The sequence below is a fragment of the Orycteropus afer genome, unplaced genomic scaffold (assembly GCF_000298275.1).
Source record: "Orycteropus afer afer isolate SDZICR_OR568_19922 unplaced genomic scaffold, OryAfe1.0 scaffold00001, whole genome shotgun sequence".
Lineage (NCBI taxonomy): Eukaryota > Metazoa > Chordata > Mammalia > Tubulidentata > Orycteropodidae > Orycteropus > Orycteropus afer.
Window position 1 is genome coordinate 37,580,602 of NW_006921588.1, and position 16,146 is coordinate 37,596,747.

The 16,146-nt window shown below is 36.1% G+C and overlaps 1 protein-coding gene across 1 annotated transcript in view; it reads left to right on the forward strand.

Annotated features, from left to right (window-relative positions):
- SLC38A11 (solute carrier family 38 member 11) overlaps nucleotides 1-16,146 on the forward strand; it is a 72,330-nt gene that overhangs the window by 33,432 nt on the left and 22,752 nt on the right. The window contains exon 7 of the mRNA XM_007948592.2: nucleotides 1,621-1,700. Within this exon, the coding sequence (XP_007946783.1) occupies nucleotides 1,621-1,700 (80 nt within the window). The remainder of the gene's footprint in view (nucleotides 1-1,620; nucleotides 1,701-16,146) is intronic.

Here is a 16,146-nt window from a genome sequence, read left to right on the forward strand (position 1 = left end):
GTCTCTCACCCAACAGTCTCTCACAGTCTCTCTCCCAGCAGTGTGTGTTCCTTAGTGTCTCTCTCAGCAATGTCTGTCTCTTGCATCTCTTTCCCAGCAGTGTGTTTCTTCTCTTTCAACAGCTTTCAAACTCTTTCAACAGCACATTTCTTCTCAGCAGTACGTCCTTCTCACCCAGAGTCAGAGAGAGTTTTGCCTCTAGGAGGCCTCCTTATGAGCTTGGCAGAGTGGCCAAACCAACCAATCTTAACATCAGAATTCTAAGCACCTGAGAGTGAGCCTCCCAGAATATTGCATTGTGCCACGCCCAACAGAAATAACCCAGGTGGATAACATTTACAGTCAGGAGCTCCTCAGTTGCTCATTCCACCACTGAGTTTACAATGACTTATGGGTAGAAAATCATACTAATTAATTTACTTCACCACACTGCGAAATATCTAATTGCTTAACTCATCTGTTTCACGTATTGAATATAGACATAAATGTTATCTTCTGATGACTGATGTCAAGGCATTCATGGAAAAAAGCTACTGATTTTCTATCATATTGTTAATACCTGGACATTTTTTCTAAATGTTCATTAAAGATGTCAGATTGAAGTATTTTAATAAATCTTAATGAGCGAAGGACAATGGTTAAGAGCCAAGATCTGGAGGTAGGCTGCTTGAGTTTCAGTCCCCCTCCAGCAGTTTCTCCCTGGTGGCTTTGTGCAAGTTAAAGACCAAAAACCCAAAATATAAAGTTAATGAGAATCATGTAAAATAAAAGAAATTTTATAAGAATTTTTTCTTAGCAGAGAAAGAAATGTGTTTATCCATTACAAAAACAAAAATTAAGAACATAAACAGAAACCTCCAATTAGTAATAAGTGCACACAAAAACACCCACACCCACTGCCATTGAGTCCATTCTCACTCATAGCAATCCTTTGAGGACAAAGTAGAACTGCCCCATAGAGTTTCAGTCACCTTCCGTAAAGATTTACAGATGCATATATACAGACACCAGTTATATTTTAACCAGTTGAAACAGTGACACAAGAGAGAGTAAATGGCCAAGCAGACCTAGAAACATAGACCAAAGGGCAAAACCATTTAGAAAACAGTCTGACAGAGAGCTAGAAAACAGAGGAGAAGCAGAAAGAACAACAAAAACAAATGTGTGTGTGTATGTTTGTGTTGTGTTGGAAGACAGGGGATGAGATGCATACAGAAAAATACGCGATTATAGAAAAAGCACAAGTCAACACTTACACAGGTCCTGAAGAGAGAAGAAATTGTAATTTTACTTTTACTTTCAAAACTAAAATCACTTTCATAAACTGCAATTACCAATTGTGTATTCCAAGCAGAAAGCTTCTAAAAACTGAAATTCAAGTTGCAAAATTATAGTAGTTGTTCTCCTTTTTGGGGGGAGAAGGAGAGAACTAAGGCTATGATTTGATTTGAGGTTACATGCCTGAGATTATCAACACAAATCTGTAAGAATAAATTACTAATGTATTGGGTAGTAAAATCTATGAATAAATTTATATCAAGGAAATAAGGAAAGACCTAATATTTTAACGAAAATACTCTTTATTTTTAACTGACAGTATCTTTACATTTTCTTTTGCAGGTATCCCTTATTTCTACAGTTTTAACAACTCTAATTCTTGGAATTGTAATGGCAAGGGTGGTTTCATTGGGCCCACACATGTAAGTTATACTGTTGCATTTGTTGATCTTCCATGCCTTCACATAGGAATTTATACAACATATTATAAATGCAGAAATACAAAGTAATTATTGTACCAGATTAATTATTTTTCTTTAGTACTTGGCAAAATGTGATAAAATAATTATAGTTAAAAAGACCTGAATTTTTTAGTTGGACTTTGTATGGTTGATGGGATTAAGCCAAGTTTATTTAGTATTTTAATGACTAGGCCTGAGAATTAGAATAATATTTTGAATATTAAGAAATAGTGGTAGAGGGCTGGAATTTCTGTATCTACCCCAGAGAGGGGCATGTTCATAATAAAGTTTTACCAGTCTCGGGTCAAATGACAATAAAGAATATTGTGGCATTTTTCTCCATTAAACTAAATGTATAATCTTTCACTGTATTTTTAGTATACTTGAATATCCTTCTAAGATTATATTCTTTCATTATTTTCTGTTAATACTTTTTCATTTGTAAACTGGTGGTGATAGCCAATAGCAGTATTTGCTTGTTTATAATGCTATTATTTGGCCAAATAAAATGTTGACAACTTTGTATGCCAAGTTTAAAAAATGTCAGTTATCCATAAAATTCAAAAATGTGCTCACCAAAACCATAGAGTTTTTATGGTTTGATTATAAAATAGACTAACTAGAAAAGGACTGAAGAAACATATTGGAATGACTCAAAAAACAGAATTGGATTCACACAATGTGTGTGCAATAAATATTTATTGAATAAATAAATAATACATGATAGAATTTTCATGACACCTTAAATATTTTCTCTAAATAAGAAAAGATGAAATTAATTGAAGAAATAATGTCTAGCACCGTGCAAGGGATATAGATGGTCATTTGGAAGTAAATTTGAAATAAGAGAAAAGTTAAGTATTTGTAGTGTTTATATTAATTATATCTTCGAATAACTTAATCCTCGTTCATAGAATTTTTGTATTGCACCTGGTTCACTTTGATGTGAACATATATTCCTTCATTTAGCAATTACTTTATTGAGTGCCTATTGTTTGCAGCTATTGTACTATGCCCTGATGGAAAAATGAGCTAAATCAGTTCTCGCTTACCCAAAGCTGCAAGCAGTTCACAATCAAGTATGCAGAGAGGATGTAATTAAAACAACAACAATAACAAAAAGTAGAAGTGTGAATGAGGGTCAGAACAGCAGCAAAGAATCCTGTGCTTCATAGTCTGCCCAAGTCAGGAAGGGCTTCCTGGAGGAAGACAAATATGATCTGGGTGCTTTCAAAGATGAATAAAAATTTTTCCAGATAGATAAGGAAGTAAAAAACATTACAGGCCCAGGAAAGTTCATCATAAAAGCATAGAAGCATGTACTTAATTTTACTTAGTATCTATTATATTGGTACTGTATAGCTCAGGTTTTGAAAAGCTGAATTCACAACAGCAAAGAGCTAATAGATACATTGAAAAGAATAGTAATATTTAGTTATAATTTTAACTGTGCAAGACCAAACTATTTTCATTGAAACTTTTTCTTAAAGAAAGTGATTCTTTGGAATGATTCATTAGTTTTAATAAAAGGTCTTATGAATTTCATGCATATAGTACAATAAGGTGATTTTGAGGGGGGAGAGAAAAGAACATAGTTGAATGAGCAAGGTAAATAAGTTATTCATGAGCTGTGCCCTGATAGAATAACTAAAGGCACTGAGAGCAATAGTTTTCTATGCTGGGTTAGCACTGGAATCACCTGGGTACCTTTTAAAAAAAGCTACTGATGCCAGAGGCCCCACCTGCAAAGATTCTGCCAGCATTGGTCTAGGGGCCAGCTCTGGCCTTAGTGTACACAAGGATCAAGAACATCTTGGTTTAAGAGATTAATATCATAAGTACACATTTTAAAATTTCTCATTGTTGTAGTATTAAACTAGAAGATATTTTGGTCACAGTTGTATGACATTTTCCATGATTCCTTCTCCATTTTTCTTTTACCATATCTTTTATATACAAAATGCTATGTGAGACATAATCATGATACAAGAGAAATAAAATATCACTGCTATCAAGGGGCTTAATGGAAAAAATAAGGCTATATAAATGACTATCATAGAAGGCAGCATATCTTGATACAAAGGAAAGAGGAAGGGGAGATCACCTCCTGGTAGGATTAAATGAATTGATTTTATGGCCAAAGAGCCCTTTATTTCTGTTGCAAACAAAATGTGGCCTATTTCTGTTTGACTTTCCTCTAGTATATATATATTTTCTCTGAGTCTTTGAAATTTTTCTAATAACAGGGATTATTTACATAAGTCTTTCAATATTTAGATGTTAAAAGAAAGACCTTTTTTTTTTTTTTTTAATACTGTGCCACCTTTTATTTCTGTTTGAATACTACTGCAAACAACTTCTGTTTGTTCAGATTCACTATCACACTAATCAAATCCCATGATCATGGGTTGGCATGGTAGCTAGTCAGGCAGGCTTCTTTCTGAAAATCTGACAGCCATGAATGCTTATAATCCATAAAACATGAGAAATTCAATACTCCGTGTATGTTTTTCCTCATTTTGGTTCAGATGAATGATCAGCAAAGCTATACTTTTTCATAGAGCTTTTAAAGTGGTATTTGAAAAGATCTTTAAACCCACTATCAGAAAAGAGGAAGGTCTGTAATGGCTACTGGTATCGACCTTGTTACTATGGAAACACCTTTTATTGGTTGTGTTTTAAAAATAAAGCACATGATTCAATTTCCTTTTCCATAACGCATAGCACCATAAATTCTGCTTTTTGATATGATTTCAAATATCTCACAGCCCAGTAACTTTCAGTTCTTTTTGGAAATAATGTTCAGTTTTATTGTATTTTCTAACCTTTTGCTTTCTAAAAACTGAGGTGGTAAAGCAATTTAATTGTTTTGCAGAAAGAATGCAAGTATAAAAATGCAATAACACAGCTTTCGTCATTTTTTCATGTGTTTTCCCTCTAGAATCTGATGTATTTTCACTGTGAAAACCTTCATTTTGTGCCTCATTAATATTCAATACTTTACATTCAGAATGGAAATTATAGCACTGCAGTCCAAATTTACAACTATTTCCCCTTCATCTGACATCTGTTTTTATAGCATTTTAGTCAATAGTGTGGTGTCCGAAATTCAATTCCAAAATGTGTCTACACTTCCAAATGATGTTTATACATAAAAATGTGTCTTCCTCAAGGATCTCAACACATAGTTTCTTTATCCCTTATCCCTCCAACCTTTAAATTCTATAATTTTATGCTAAACATAGAGAGGAACCACACACACAAACAAAATCCACTGCCACTGAGTCAATTCCAATGCATAGCCACCCCGTAGGACAGAGTAGAACTGCCCTATAGGGTTTCCAAGGATGTAAATCTTCACAGAAGTATATCGCCTCATCTTTCTCCCATGGAGCAGAGAGTGGATTGGAGCCACTGACCTTTTGGTTAGCAGCCAAATGCTTTAACCATTATACCACCAGAGTTCCTTAAAGAGGAACCAGAAGGGATTCACGAAAGGATCAGAAAAATGGGTAAAGCTGAAGGATGAGTGCATACTTGAGGAAGGAAAGGATCAATTCTGTCAAATAGTAACCAGCAAATTATTTGATCAAGTCTAAAGTATTCAATTTTTTTGTTGCAAATACCAACCACCCCAAAATCCAAACTGACTTAAACAAAAGATAATTTATTCACTCACATAACTGAAAAGTTCAAGCTTAGTTCTGTCATTAGGTATGGTTGGACTTAAGAACTCAATTAGTGACATAGTTTCTCTTTTATTCATCTCAACACTGTTTCCTGTTTTAACTATAGCTTCTGAAAGACTTTCCTCTCATGGTGGCAGGATGGATACAGCAGCCCTTGCCTATATTCATTCAGGTCCAAGTCCCATCAGAAGACAAAGAACTTTGCTTTTTAGGGTTCCTCCAGTCTCATTCCCAGTATTACTCTGAATGGCACCAGTGAGGACCCATGACAACCCCCAAATGATTATGGCCTATGTCAAGTTGTGTGTGTTTATTTGGGTGACATGCTCACACTTGGAGCAAATTGTATAGTCAACCCAACTAAGACACATGGATGGAAAAATGGGTTAGGAGATAATCCCAGAGGAAACAAGGCATCGATGTCAGGAGAAGGAAAACTGGTCATTGCATAGTGAAAACAACAGATGTCTGTCTCTGGTGACAGGAGGTCACTGATAATCTAAAGGAGTTTCAATCAAATGGCATGGGTGGAAGGTAAGGTATAATGAGTTAAGAAGTAAGTGAATGATAGAGAAGGGACTTTCACAAATCTCATTGGAGAAGAGCATCAGTAAGTGGAAAATAGCATGGTAAAACAGTGATTTGAGAGAATAAGAGCTCTAGAAAATACCTCTGCTGTGGAAGATATTGAGCATATTATAGACCAAGCCAAAAGATGGAATAAAAAATCTCCCAGGAGGTCTTAAAGGTGAGAAGTTAGGATATGGTCAGAGTGGTGATTCTTGGAAAGAAGTTGGGATACTTTGTCCTCTTAAAACAATAGGGGTAGGAATACAAAAAGTAAAATATAAATACATTCTGAGGACCATTGGAGGAAATTTGAGTGTTCCTGCTCAGTAATCTCTATTTTTGCAGAGTTTGGATCATTATCCAGGAGTGTGTTAAACAGGGGTAGCTTCAGAACTTGAATATACTTGAAAATGTTTGATGGGTTAAATTTGGAATTTTCACTATGGAAAGTGAGCAGGGATCAACACAGTTTTTGTTTTGTTTAAGTCATGCTATTCATTAAATTAGGGAGAGCTTGAGGTGCAGTGTCTAAGGCATTTGACTGCTAACCAGGAGGTTGGCAGTTCAAACCCACAAGTCACTCTGCAGAAGGAAGATGGGGCAAGGTACTTGCATAAAGATTTACCACCTCAGAAACCCAGCGGGGTTTGCTATGAGTTGGAATTGACTTGATGACACTGAGTTTGGTTTTTTGTTTTATTCATTAAATTACCTTTATTTTTCTTTTATATATTTTCATATATTTATATATGCATTGTGTTTCCTACCATATTATAAGCTGTATGAGAACAGGGCCTACATTTGCTTTCATTGAATTCAGCAAAACAAACAAAAAATTGTTGAATGATCTATTGAATAAATGGATGAATTGATGTGCCTTCTGGTTTTAATCAATTCACCTTGGAGATTAACTGATCAAGATTTTGGAGACAATAAAAATTATCTTGAAATAGTAAAAATTTCATGCAAAATGTTTACTGTCTATGATAAATTTTCTCAAGGCCACTTCTATGCCAGCAAAATTTGCAGACTCATTTTCTAAAATATCATTTGACTCCATCTATTCTTAGGCTCTAAAGAGGTGCTCTGGTGGAGTAGTGTCTAAGGCATTTTCACTATGGGAAGTGAGCAGGGATCAACACAGTTTTTGTTTTGTGTAAGTCATGCTATTCATTAAATTAGGGAGAGCTTGAGGTGCAGTGTCTAAGGCATATGACTGCTAACCAGAAGGCTGACAGTTCAAACCCACCAGCCACTCCTCAGAAGGAAGATTGGGCAATCTACTTCCATAGTGATACCACCTCAGAAACCCAAGGAGGGGTTGCTATGAGTTGGATGTGACTTGCCAGCAGCAAGTTTAGTTTTTCTTTGGAAGGATCTCTGGTGGTGTAGTGCCTAAAGCATTTGACTGCTAACTAGAAGGTTGATGGTCAAACCCTCCAACCACTCTGTGGAAGGAAGAATAGCCAATCTACTTCTGTAAAGATTTACCATTTTGGAAACCCAAATAGGGTCGCTATGAGTTGGATTCGACTCAATGGGAGTGAATTTTTTTTTAATTATTATTACTATTATTAATTATTATTAGGTTCTGTCCTACTGGGCTACATTTCCTACATAAAGCATCATAGAAATGTTATTTGACTTGAACCTACGTAACTAGAAAAAACATCTGCAAAACAACTTATTCTCAGGGAAGATTACTTAGTCCAGTCACCAATGAAGATCTGTACAGGTGCCAAGTTGACAAGGGGTGGAATTGTGGTAGTTAAGGTTGTGTGTCTACTTGGCTGGGCCTGGTTGAGTGGCTGGGCAGCGGGATGTAGTTATTCCCCATGGTGAGACTGGCAAGCAGTTCCATGGTGGAATCTACTGGAGCAGCTGAGTAGCTGCTTTAGGGATGTCGTCTGCTTCCAGTATTGAAGAAGCAGCTTTAAGGAAGTTCTCTAGCCTTTTGGCACACTTGAACCCTGCATGTAGCCAAGTCATTGTTCAGCAGCCTGCCATGCCCTGCCGATCTTGAGACTTTTTCTGGACTTGAATTAGTGGCCTGCCATGTTGTTTGGTAATATCAGGACTATGCCTTTTCACTTGCTGATGATGTTGGGTTTGTTAACCTCAGCAGCCAGCAGCTGCTTGAGTGAAGAGATACCTCTAGCTTCAGTGGGCTGAGAACAAGAGGCAGAGCTGAAGCCCAAGGTTGAGGGGCTTTCACCCAGCTCCTAGAGCCTGGTACTTTGAACTCAGACTTCTAGCCTCCAAAATTGTAAAAGAATAAATCCCTGTTTAAATCCCTGTTAAAGCCATCCCATTTGTGGTATTTTCTGTTAGAGTAGCACAGAAGTAACCAAACCAGTGTTAATGGAACTGTAGGAACTTCCTAAGCTGCTCAATAATAAGTACACATTCCACTGATCCCCAATTATTTTTATCAGTGGAAGCCTTAATAAGGTTTCTCACCTATCTGTTATTTTGTTATAAGCCAGATGGGTCACTATTACAGATCCACAACCAAAAATCAAAAACAAAATGATTTGTTTTTGCAGTCAATAAACATTTACTAAGTGCCTACTGATGCCTGTCACTCATCTAGATACTATGGGTACCAAGATGAAGAAAGCACATTCCCTGACCTCAGAGGGGAATATACATACTAAAGATCTGAATATAATGTTTAATAGGATGTTAGGCAAGGTGCTGTGGAAACAGAGGAAGGACTCTTAGCCTAAACTGCACAGGGTGGTAATGTTTCAGCATAAGATAAAGATAATATATGATCTGCTGCTTGAAAAGTATGTAGGCATTCTTGGGTTTAAAAAGGGGTAGCTGGAAGCTATTTGACAGCAGAAGTGTGTGAGACCTAGAGATGTGAGAGGTGATATATATATATATAATGGCAAAAGTAGTTCAAGGTTCTAAGATTAGGGAAGGTTTGAAGGAGAAGGGTACTTTGCCGTTGGTTGAAGAAGCTGATATATAAAAGTAAAGTGTCTTCCTTGATAATTTTCTTAAAAACTGTATCTTGCATTCATATTGTTTCTCTGATTTGATTTTATCAGAATTTAAACATCTGTCATGTCTCCATATTGTCTTTTTTGAAAAGCGGCTGAAAATGGCCCTCTCCTCACCCACTGACTCCACTCACCCCCATCACCATCACCTATATGACTTCTATGCTTAGGAAGTGACTGGAGTTTTGGTGATGTTGAGCTGAAAGTTTGGCTAGAGTGTGAATGAAGATGAGTCTAAAGAGGTTGGCAGAGACCAAGATGATAGGAAAGCTTTACACAATGCTAAGAAACGTGGATTTATTCTTTAGTTGATGAGGCATGGAAAGTTCTTAAGAAGGAGATCAAATCTCTACTAATTGGAATTCTCTTGCTGTACAGGTGAGGATATAAAGGTAAGGTATGTACAAAGACTTGGAAGAAGGCTTTAGTGAGTATCCAGGCAGAAGGCCACTAGAACTGAATAAGGACTGTTGTTGTTGTTGTTTGCCGTTAAGTCGGCCCTGACTCATAGCGACCCCTCCTTGGGTTTCCAAGGCAGTATCACTACGGAAGTAAGATTGCCCAACCTTTCCTTCCGAGGAGTGGCTGGTGGGTTTGAACCACCAGCCTTCTGGTGAGCAGTCAAATGCCTTAGGCACTATGCTACCAGAGGCTGGTGGAAATAAGGAGCTGGGAAAATTCAATCAATTTTAAGGTGATAAAATCAGTAGGACTTAGTGACTCATCAAGGGAATGAGGTAGCAGGAATTAGCTAGGGTAACACCTCCAAAATTTCCAGCTTGGACAAACAGATTGGTAGAAATCCAGAATTTACCACCACAGGGAGAAAATCAAAGACACAGTCAACAAGCATTTATTAGATGCCTACTGGAGTCAGTCACTTTCCTAGGTTCTGGGGTTGCAAAGATGTATCCAACAAGATCTCTTTCTGCAGACTTCCATAGAGATACCATCTCAGAAACCCCCGGGGGCTCACTATGAGTCAGGATCCACTCCACAGCAGTGAGTAATAGTCACATTTTAAAAAAAATCCCAATAGAATCATTAATAAAATTTTGAGCAGACTGCTATGGAAATATAGAGGAAAGGCCTCAACATTTTTTTTTTAAGTTAGTGACAAGATAAGAAAAGAAGCAAATCTGGTTAAAAATAAATAAATAACAAATGTCTATTATTTTGATTTCTTGATTTTGATTAACCTTTGGAGGGAGGGTGGGAGGAATAAGGAGGAAACATCACCCAGAGTTTTGGAAATGCAAGTGTAGAATCAAAGGACAATCTGGTGTGGACAAGATTATGCAAGGACAGGACACAAGGTGAAAAGAGTCACAACTCAAGTAGAAATCTAATAGAAAATAACTACCTGGTGCTCACATCTTAAATTATATTTATTTTAATATAACCACATTATAGTTTAGTTTTCTTTGTGAAAAGCACTATAGAGAAAAACAACAACAAAATCTTTATTCTAACAATTTCTAACAATCTTTCATTTTATTAAAAGAGTAAAATCCTTCCCACCCAACTCATTCTCTGTCTTTCAGTCCCAATCCACAAAGGTTAACACAGTTAACACCGATTTTTAGAGCTGGCAGAGGAACAGGAACCAATAGTTTTTAAAAAAAAAAAAAGAAAGAAAGAAAGTAGGTGAACAGAACAAGAATCAAAAGTGGTTGGTATATTCCAAAAAGGAAAAATACTTGTGATGTTTATAATGTCAACCTATGCTAGCTTTTTGTGATTCATATTAAAAAATTATTTTGGTAAAATCAGAATAAAGTTTCATTTAAATTTTAACTCAAGATCAGCTTTTTATATTTCTTTATTTAAAAATAATAGATCAGTTCTGATGTTTCAAGAGATTTCTAAGAATTTTCCTGAATCATTTTATATATTCATGTAAACCACAATTGTCTATAAACAAAATTAGAATAAAAGTGAGCTGGAAGCTATGAAGCAGCAGAGAGCTGTCATCTCATGCCAGAGCTGGAGGAAGTGGGCAGGTCTATGTCATTAATGGCTTGTGGTGTGACAGGAAAAACGATGCCTTTGTTTGTACGCCAACCAGAGGCACTTAACTCTCACATGTGTCTAGTTGAAGAGGTTAATATGTGAGGCTCTCATAAGAAAATGCAGGCTCTGCTGAGATTGTATGGTTGGAACGTGCCTGTATTTAGCAGAAAAGAGTTTGGACAGATGCCATAGAGAGCTGTGGTGTTATTTGATCCTCTTGATCCAGAAGTCTAAGTTCTGAGGATGAGGAGCAATCACTCTGAAGCCTGTTTTCATAAATCTGTGAAGACGAAATATATTTGGTAGGACCTGCTTCCTGCTGCTTTGCCTTATTACTGCTTAGCTGTTGTAAGGATATGGAGGGGCTTGTCTTTCAAAACAGAATGAAATTCTTGAATCCAAGAATCCAACCAGAGACAATTTTGTAAAATGAATTTAACTACTCATAACCTTCCCCACATCAACACCCCTCCCCCCTCAAAAAAAAAAAATCTTACAAGTATATAACTAAATATTCATCTAGATTTTTAGGTTAAGAGAAGTGATCTTTTTAAAAAGTATTTGTCAAAAAGGAGGGAATAAAAGGATTTGCTATGTTAAGATTGCAAACTGCTACAAGGCAGTCCCTCTCATATCTTTATCTGACTCACAGTAATCCCTCCTTGGGTTTCTGAGGAGGTATCACTATGGAAGTAGATTGCCCAGTCTTCCTTCCAAGGAGTTGTCGGTGGGTTTGAACGGCCAGACTTCTGGTTCTCAGTCAAATGTTATTAGCAATAGACTATCATATTTAAAAGTTGATTCATTTCTTTTTCCCCAGAGATTACTATTATTACTAGGTTATATTCATTTCTTTTCCCAGAAGTAACTATTCTTGTTTTGAATCATTCTTATTCAGTCTTTTATACTTTTAATATCCATTTATGCATTGAAAACATATAGTATTGATTAGTTGTTGTTGTTGTTGTTATGTGCCGTCGAGTCAGCCCTGACTCATAGCGACCCCTCCTTGGGTTTCCGAGGCAGTATCACTACGGAAGTAGGATTGCCCAACCTTCCTTCCGAGGAGTGGCTGGTGGGTTTGAACCGCCAGCCTTCTGGTTAGCAGTCAAGTGCCTTAGCCACTATGCTACCAGAGATTAGTATATTAGCAAAATATACATATCTTTCAAAGTTATCAACATTGGTATTGTTGTATTAGGTGTGAAATATTCCTTTTGTGGATTTTATTTTAATATCCCTAATTATTAAGGAGGGTGATTGACCTTTTGCTTATTTATTGATCATTCTCATTTCCTTTTCTATCAGTTGTTCATTCTTCATTGACTTGTCTTATGGACTCATAGGAATGTTTAATATATGGTGAATAGTAATCTTTTCTTGGCCATAGGTAAAATAAATCTCATCTCTCAGTTTTTAATTTTGTCTATGGAGTATTTTATTTTACAGGAGTATTATATTTAACTTCCATTGATTTGATCAGATTTTTCAATAGTGTACTTTATGGTTTTTGTTTCATGAATTTTTTAAAGAAATTCTTTTCTATCTCAATATCATATTTATTCTTTGAATTTAAATATTAATTTGAGAAGAGTAACATCTACATGATATTGAGTCTAATTATATATTAGATTCAGTTTATCTCTCAATTATTTGTCTTGCAAAAAGATTATACAACTTTATCCATTAAGATTATGCATATCTTTTGAAATATTCAGTGTTTTTGTTGTTACTACCACTTAAAAATATTTGTAATTGATTGTTATTTATATATATCAGTGGTTGATTTTTGTTTAAGTTTGTATTCAATAAATTTGCTGAATATTCATTAATTCCAATGATTCTCTTACATTTTCTGTGTCACAATTATATTGTATACAAATAATTTATTTCTCCCTTCCCAAAGCTTACACCTTTTATTACCTCTTCTTATTTTATTGATTAGTTAGGAATTCTGGTATTATATTCAAGAATTTAATTGTGATGCTTCTAAACTTTCACTTTTAAATATGTTATTTGCTGTAAGTTTTGGTAGATAGTCTTTACTAGATTAAGAAAGTTTGATTTTATTACTAGCCTGCTTAGCATGTTTATCCAAATATTGAATTTGTACATTTTTTTCTACATATTTTGAAGTGGTTATAAGCCTTTTCCTCCATTAACATATCCATGTAGTAAATTACATTAATACATTTTTCTGTTATTAAACTATCCTGGAATTTATTTGAGCATCCTTCTTAGTCATGACTTTGTTCTTATGCAGAACTTGATTAAATTTAATAATATTTTACTTTGTAATTTAGCATTCACTTGCTTATCCAGACTGGGTATCAATATTACAGCAATCTCATGAAATATACCAGAATTTTCTCCTTTTCTTCAGTGGAACTGGTTGTTTCTAGAATTGTTATTTCTGAAACTCGATCCAAACTATTTTATAAATGATTAGACAGCCATCTATCAATCTTTCTCTAGATTTAGACACATATATTTTTCTATCTGTAACATCATTTTTGGCACTTTCCATCTTATACAATTACCATTAAGATGAACACAAAAAATCCAAAAGTATGCCTAGGTACTGTTTCACAGTCCATTTTATCTTGTACAAAAACTTAAAGAACCAAATGTACCAAAAAAAAAAAGAAAGAAAACTTAAGAGGTAGGAGAAAAATGGAAATCCTACATTTTTGTTACTTATCTAAGATTTGAAAAGCACGACACCATCACAAGCTCTACTGAGGGAAAAATAAAATAGAATAAACCAGTATTTTTTATGTGCAGAAATCGTAACAGCAAAAGCATATAAAACATATCTGAGGGAATATCCATAACCAGATAGTAAAAAACCAAACTCACTGCCAAAGAGTCGGATCTGACTCGTAGCCACCCCTCCTTGGGTTTCCAAGGCGATATCACTACAAAAGTAGATTGCCCAAACCTCTTTCCAAGGGTGGCTAGTGGGTTTGAACCGCCAGCTTTCTGGTTAGCAGTCAAATGCCTTAGGCACTACACCACCAGAGCTTCCAACTAGATAGTTGTTGTTGTTGTTGTTATGTGCCGTCGAGTCGGCCCCGACTCATAGCGACCCCTCCTTGGGTTTCCGAGGCAGTATAGTAGTCATGTATTAATTTGGGTAAAAAGAAAGACAGTATAAAATAATAATAATAAATATGTTTATTTTTTTAAAATATCTGAAAATTAGACAATCTTCAGGTTTACACAACTGTTAGTGCTACCTGATCTAAATCATTTTTTTTTTAAGGGTTGTGAAAAATAATATGTTTTCCACTTTGTGGTTGTTGTTGTTATGTGCCGTTGAGTCAGACGAACTCATAGCTACCCCTTGGGTTTCCAAGGCGGTATCACTACGGAAGTAGATTGCCCAACCTTCCATCCGAGGAGTGCCTGGTGGGTTTGAACTGCCAGCCTTCTGGTTAGCAGTCAAGTGCCTTAGGCACTATGCTACCACTTGTTGTTATGTGCCATCGAGTTGGACCGACTCATAGTGACTCCTCCTTGGGTTTCCGAGGCAGTATCACTACTGAAATAGATTGCCCAACCTTCCTTCCGAGGAGTGGCTGGTAGGTTTGAACCAACCGCCTTCTGGTTAGCAGTCAAGTGCCTTAGGCACTATGCTACCCGAGCTCCTGTTTTCCATATTAGCACTGACTTTTGACAGGTAGATTACTCTTTTAATAATGTCTGCAATAAGAGTGATAGAGGCAGCAGGTGGCAGCAGCTCCCACTCAAAAAGCTGTGAGATTTGAAACAAGCCTTGTTAACCTCCCTTGCAAGGTAACCTCTGTAAGGTTCTATGTATGGAAAGAAAAATGATATAATATATAAAAATCCCAAACTTTGACAAAACAAACAGTACTAATTTGGGTCTTTTTTAAGTAGAGAATAAGTAACAAAACTATGAAATAGGCAGGTTTTAATCTTTAGATTTCCTCTTTTTAATTTAAATACCTAGTGTCTTCATGCTTTCTAGGACCCTTGCTCTGTCAGCATATTTGTGCATTCTTTTAGATCTCAATCAAACTTGCCCGTTTCAGAGAAATTGGCCATACTTTTAGATTTCTTACTACTTTTCTTAAATGACAGCAGATAATAATAACAATATTAATACATAATGATAATAATACTCAAGCCAAAAAAATCAGACTCACTGTCATCAAGTTGATTTTGATTCATAGCTACTCCCATAGGGTTTCCAATTTTTACAGAAATAGACTGCCTTATCTTTCTCTCACGGAGAAGCTGGTGGGTTTGAACCACTAACCTTTTGGTTAGCAACCAAATGCCTTAACCACACCATCAGAGCTACTTAATAATAATGCTTCACTGCCACTCCATCCACCATCATCCAGTCAATTCCAAGTCAGGCAACCCCCATTGGGTTTCCAAGGCTGTAAACTTTTGAGAAAGGAGATTGCCCTATCTTCCTTCTGCAGAGCTGCTGGTGGGTTTGAACTATTGACTTTCTGGTTAGCAGCCAAATGTCTTATCCACTATGTCACATTTAAAAAGTGTGAAACTCTCTTCCAAGTTTTACATATTTTATCTTGTAAGATCCATTCAATAACTCAATGAATGAGGTAGTATTATTGTTACTGCCAAGCCTTGGTGGCACAGTGGTTAAGTGCTCAGCTGCTAACCAAAAGGTTGGTAGTTCGAACCCACCAGATACTTTGTGGGAGAAAGATGTGGCAGTCTGTTTTCAAAAAGATAATAGCCTTAGGAACCCAACTGGGGCAGTTCTACATTGCCATGCAGGATCTCTATGAGTCAGAATTGACTTGATGGGTAATAGGTGTGGTTTTGGTTTTATCGTTATTCCCATTTTATGTATGTAGAAACCGGAGCACAAAGAGGTTAAATAACTTGTCTATAATCATACAGCTATTAAGTGGAAGGGTCCAGAAGAACAAATCAGGCTGTCTGATCTTTGGAGCCTGTATTCTTCACCATTACTCAAGGATGAGTTAGTCAGGGAGACTAATCCCTGTCAATCTATCAGCTAGCAAATATTTTAATTCCTTTAGTACAAAGACCACTTCAGGCTATTTAAAGTGCACCTACTTCCAAAACTTCTTTGAGTAATATAACCACAGGTAAGAA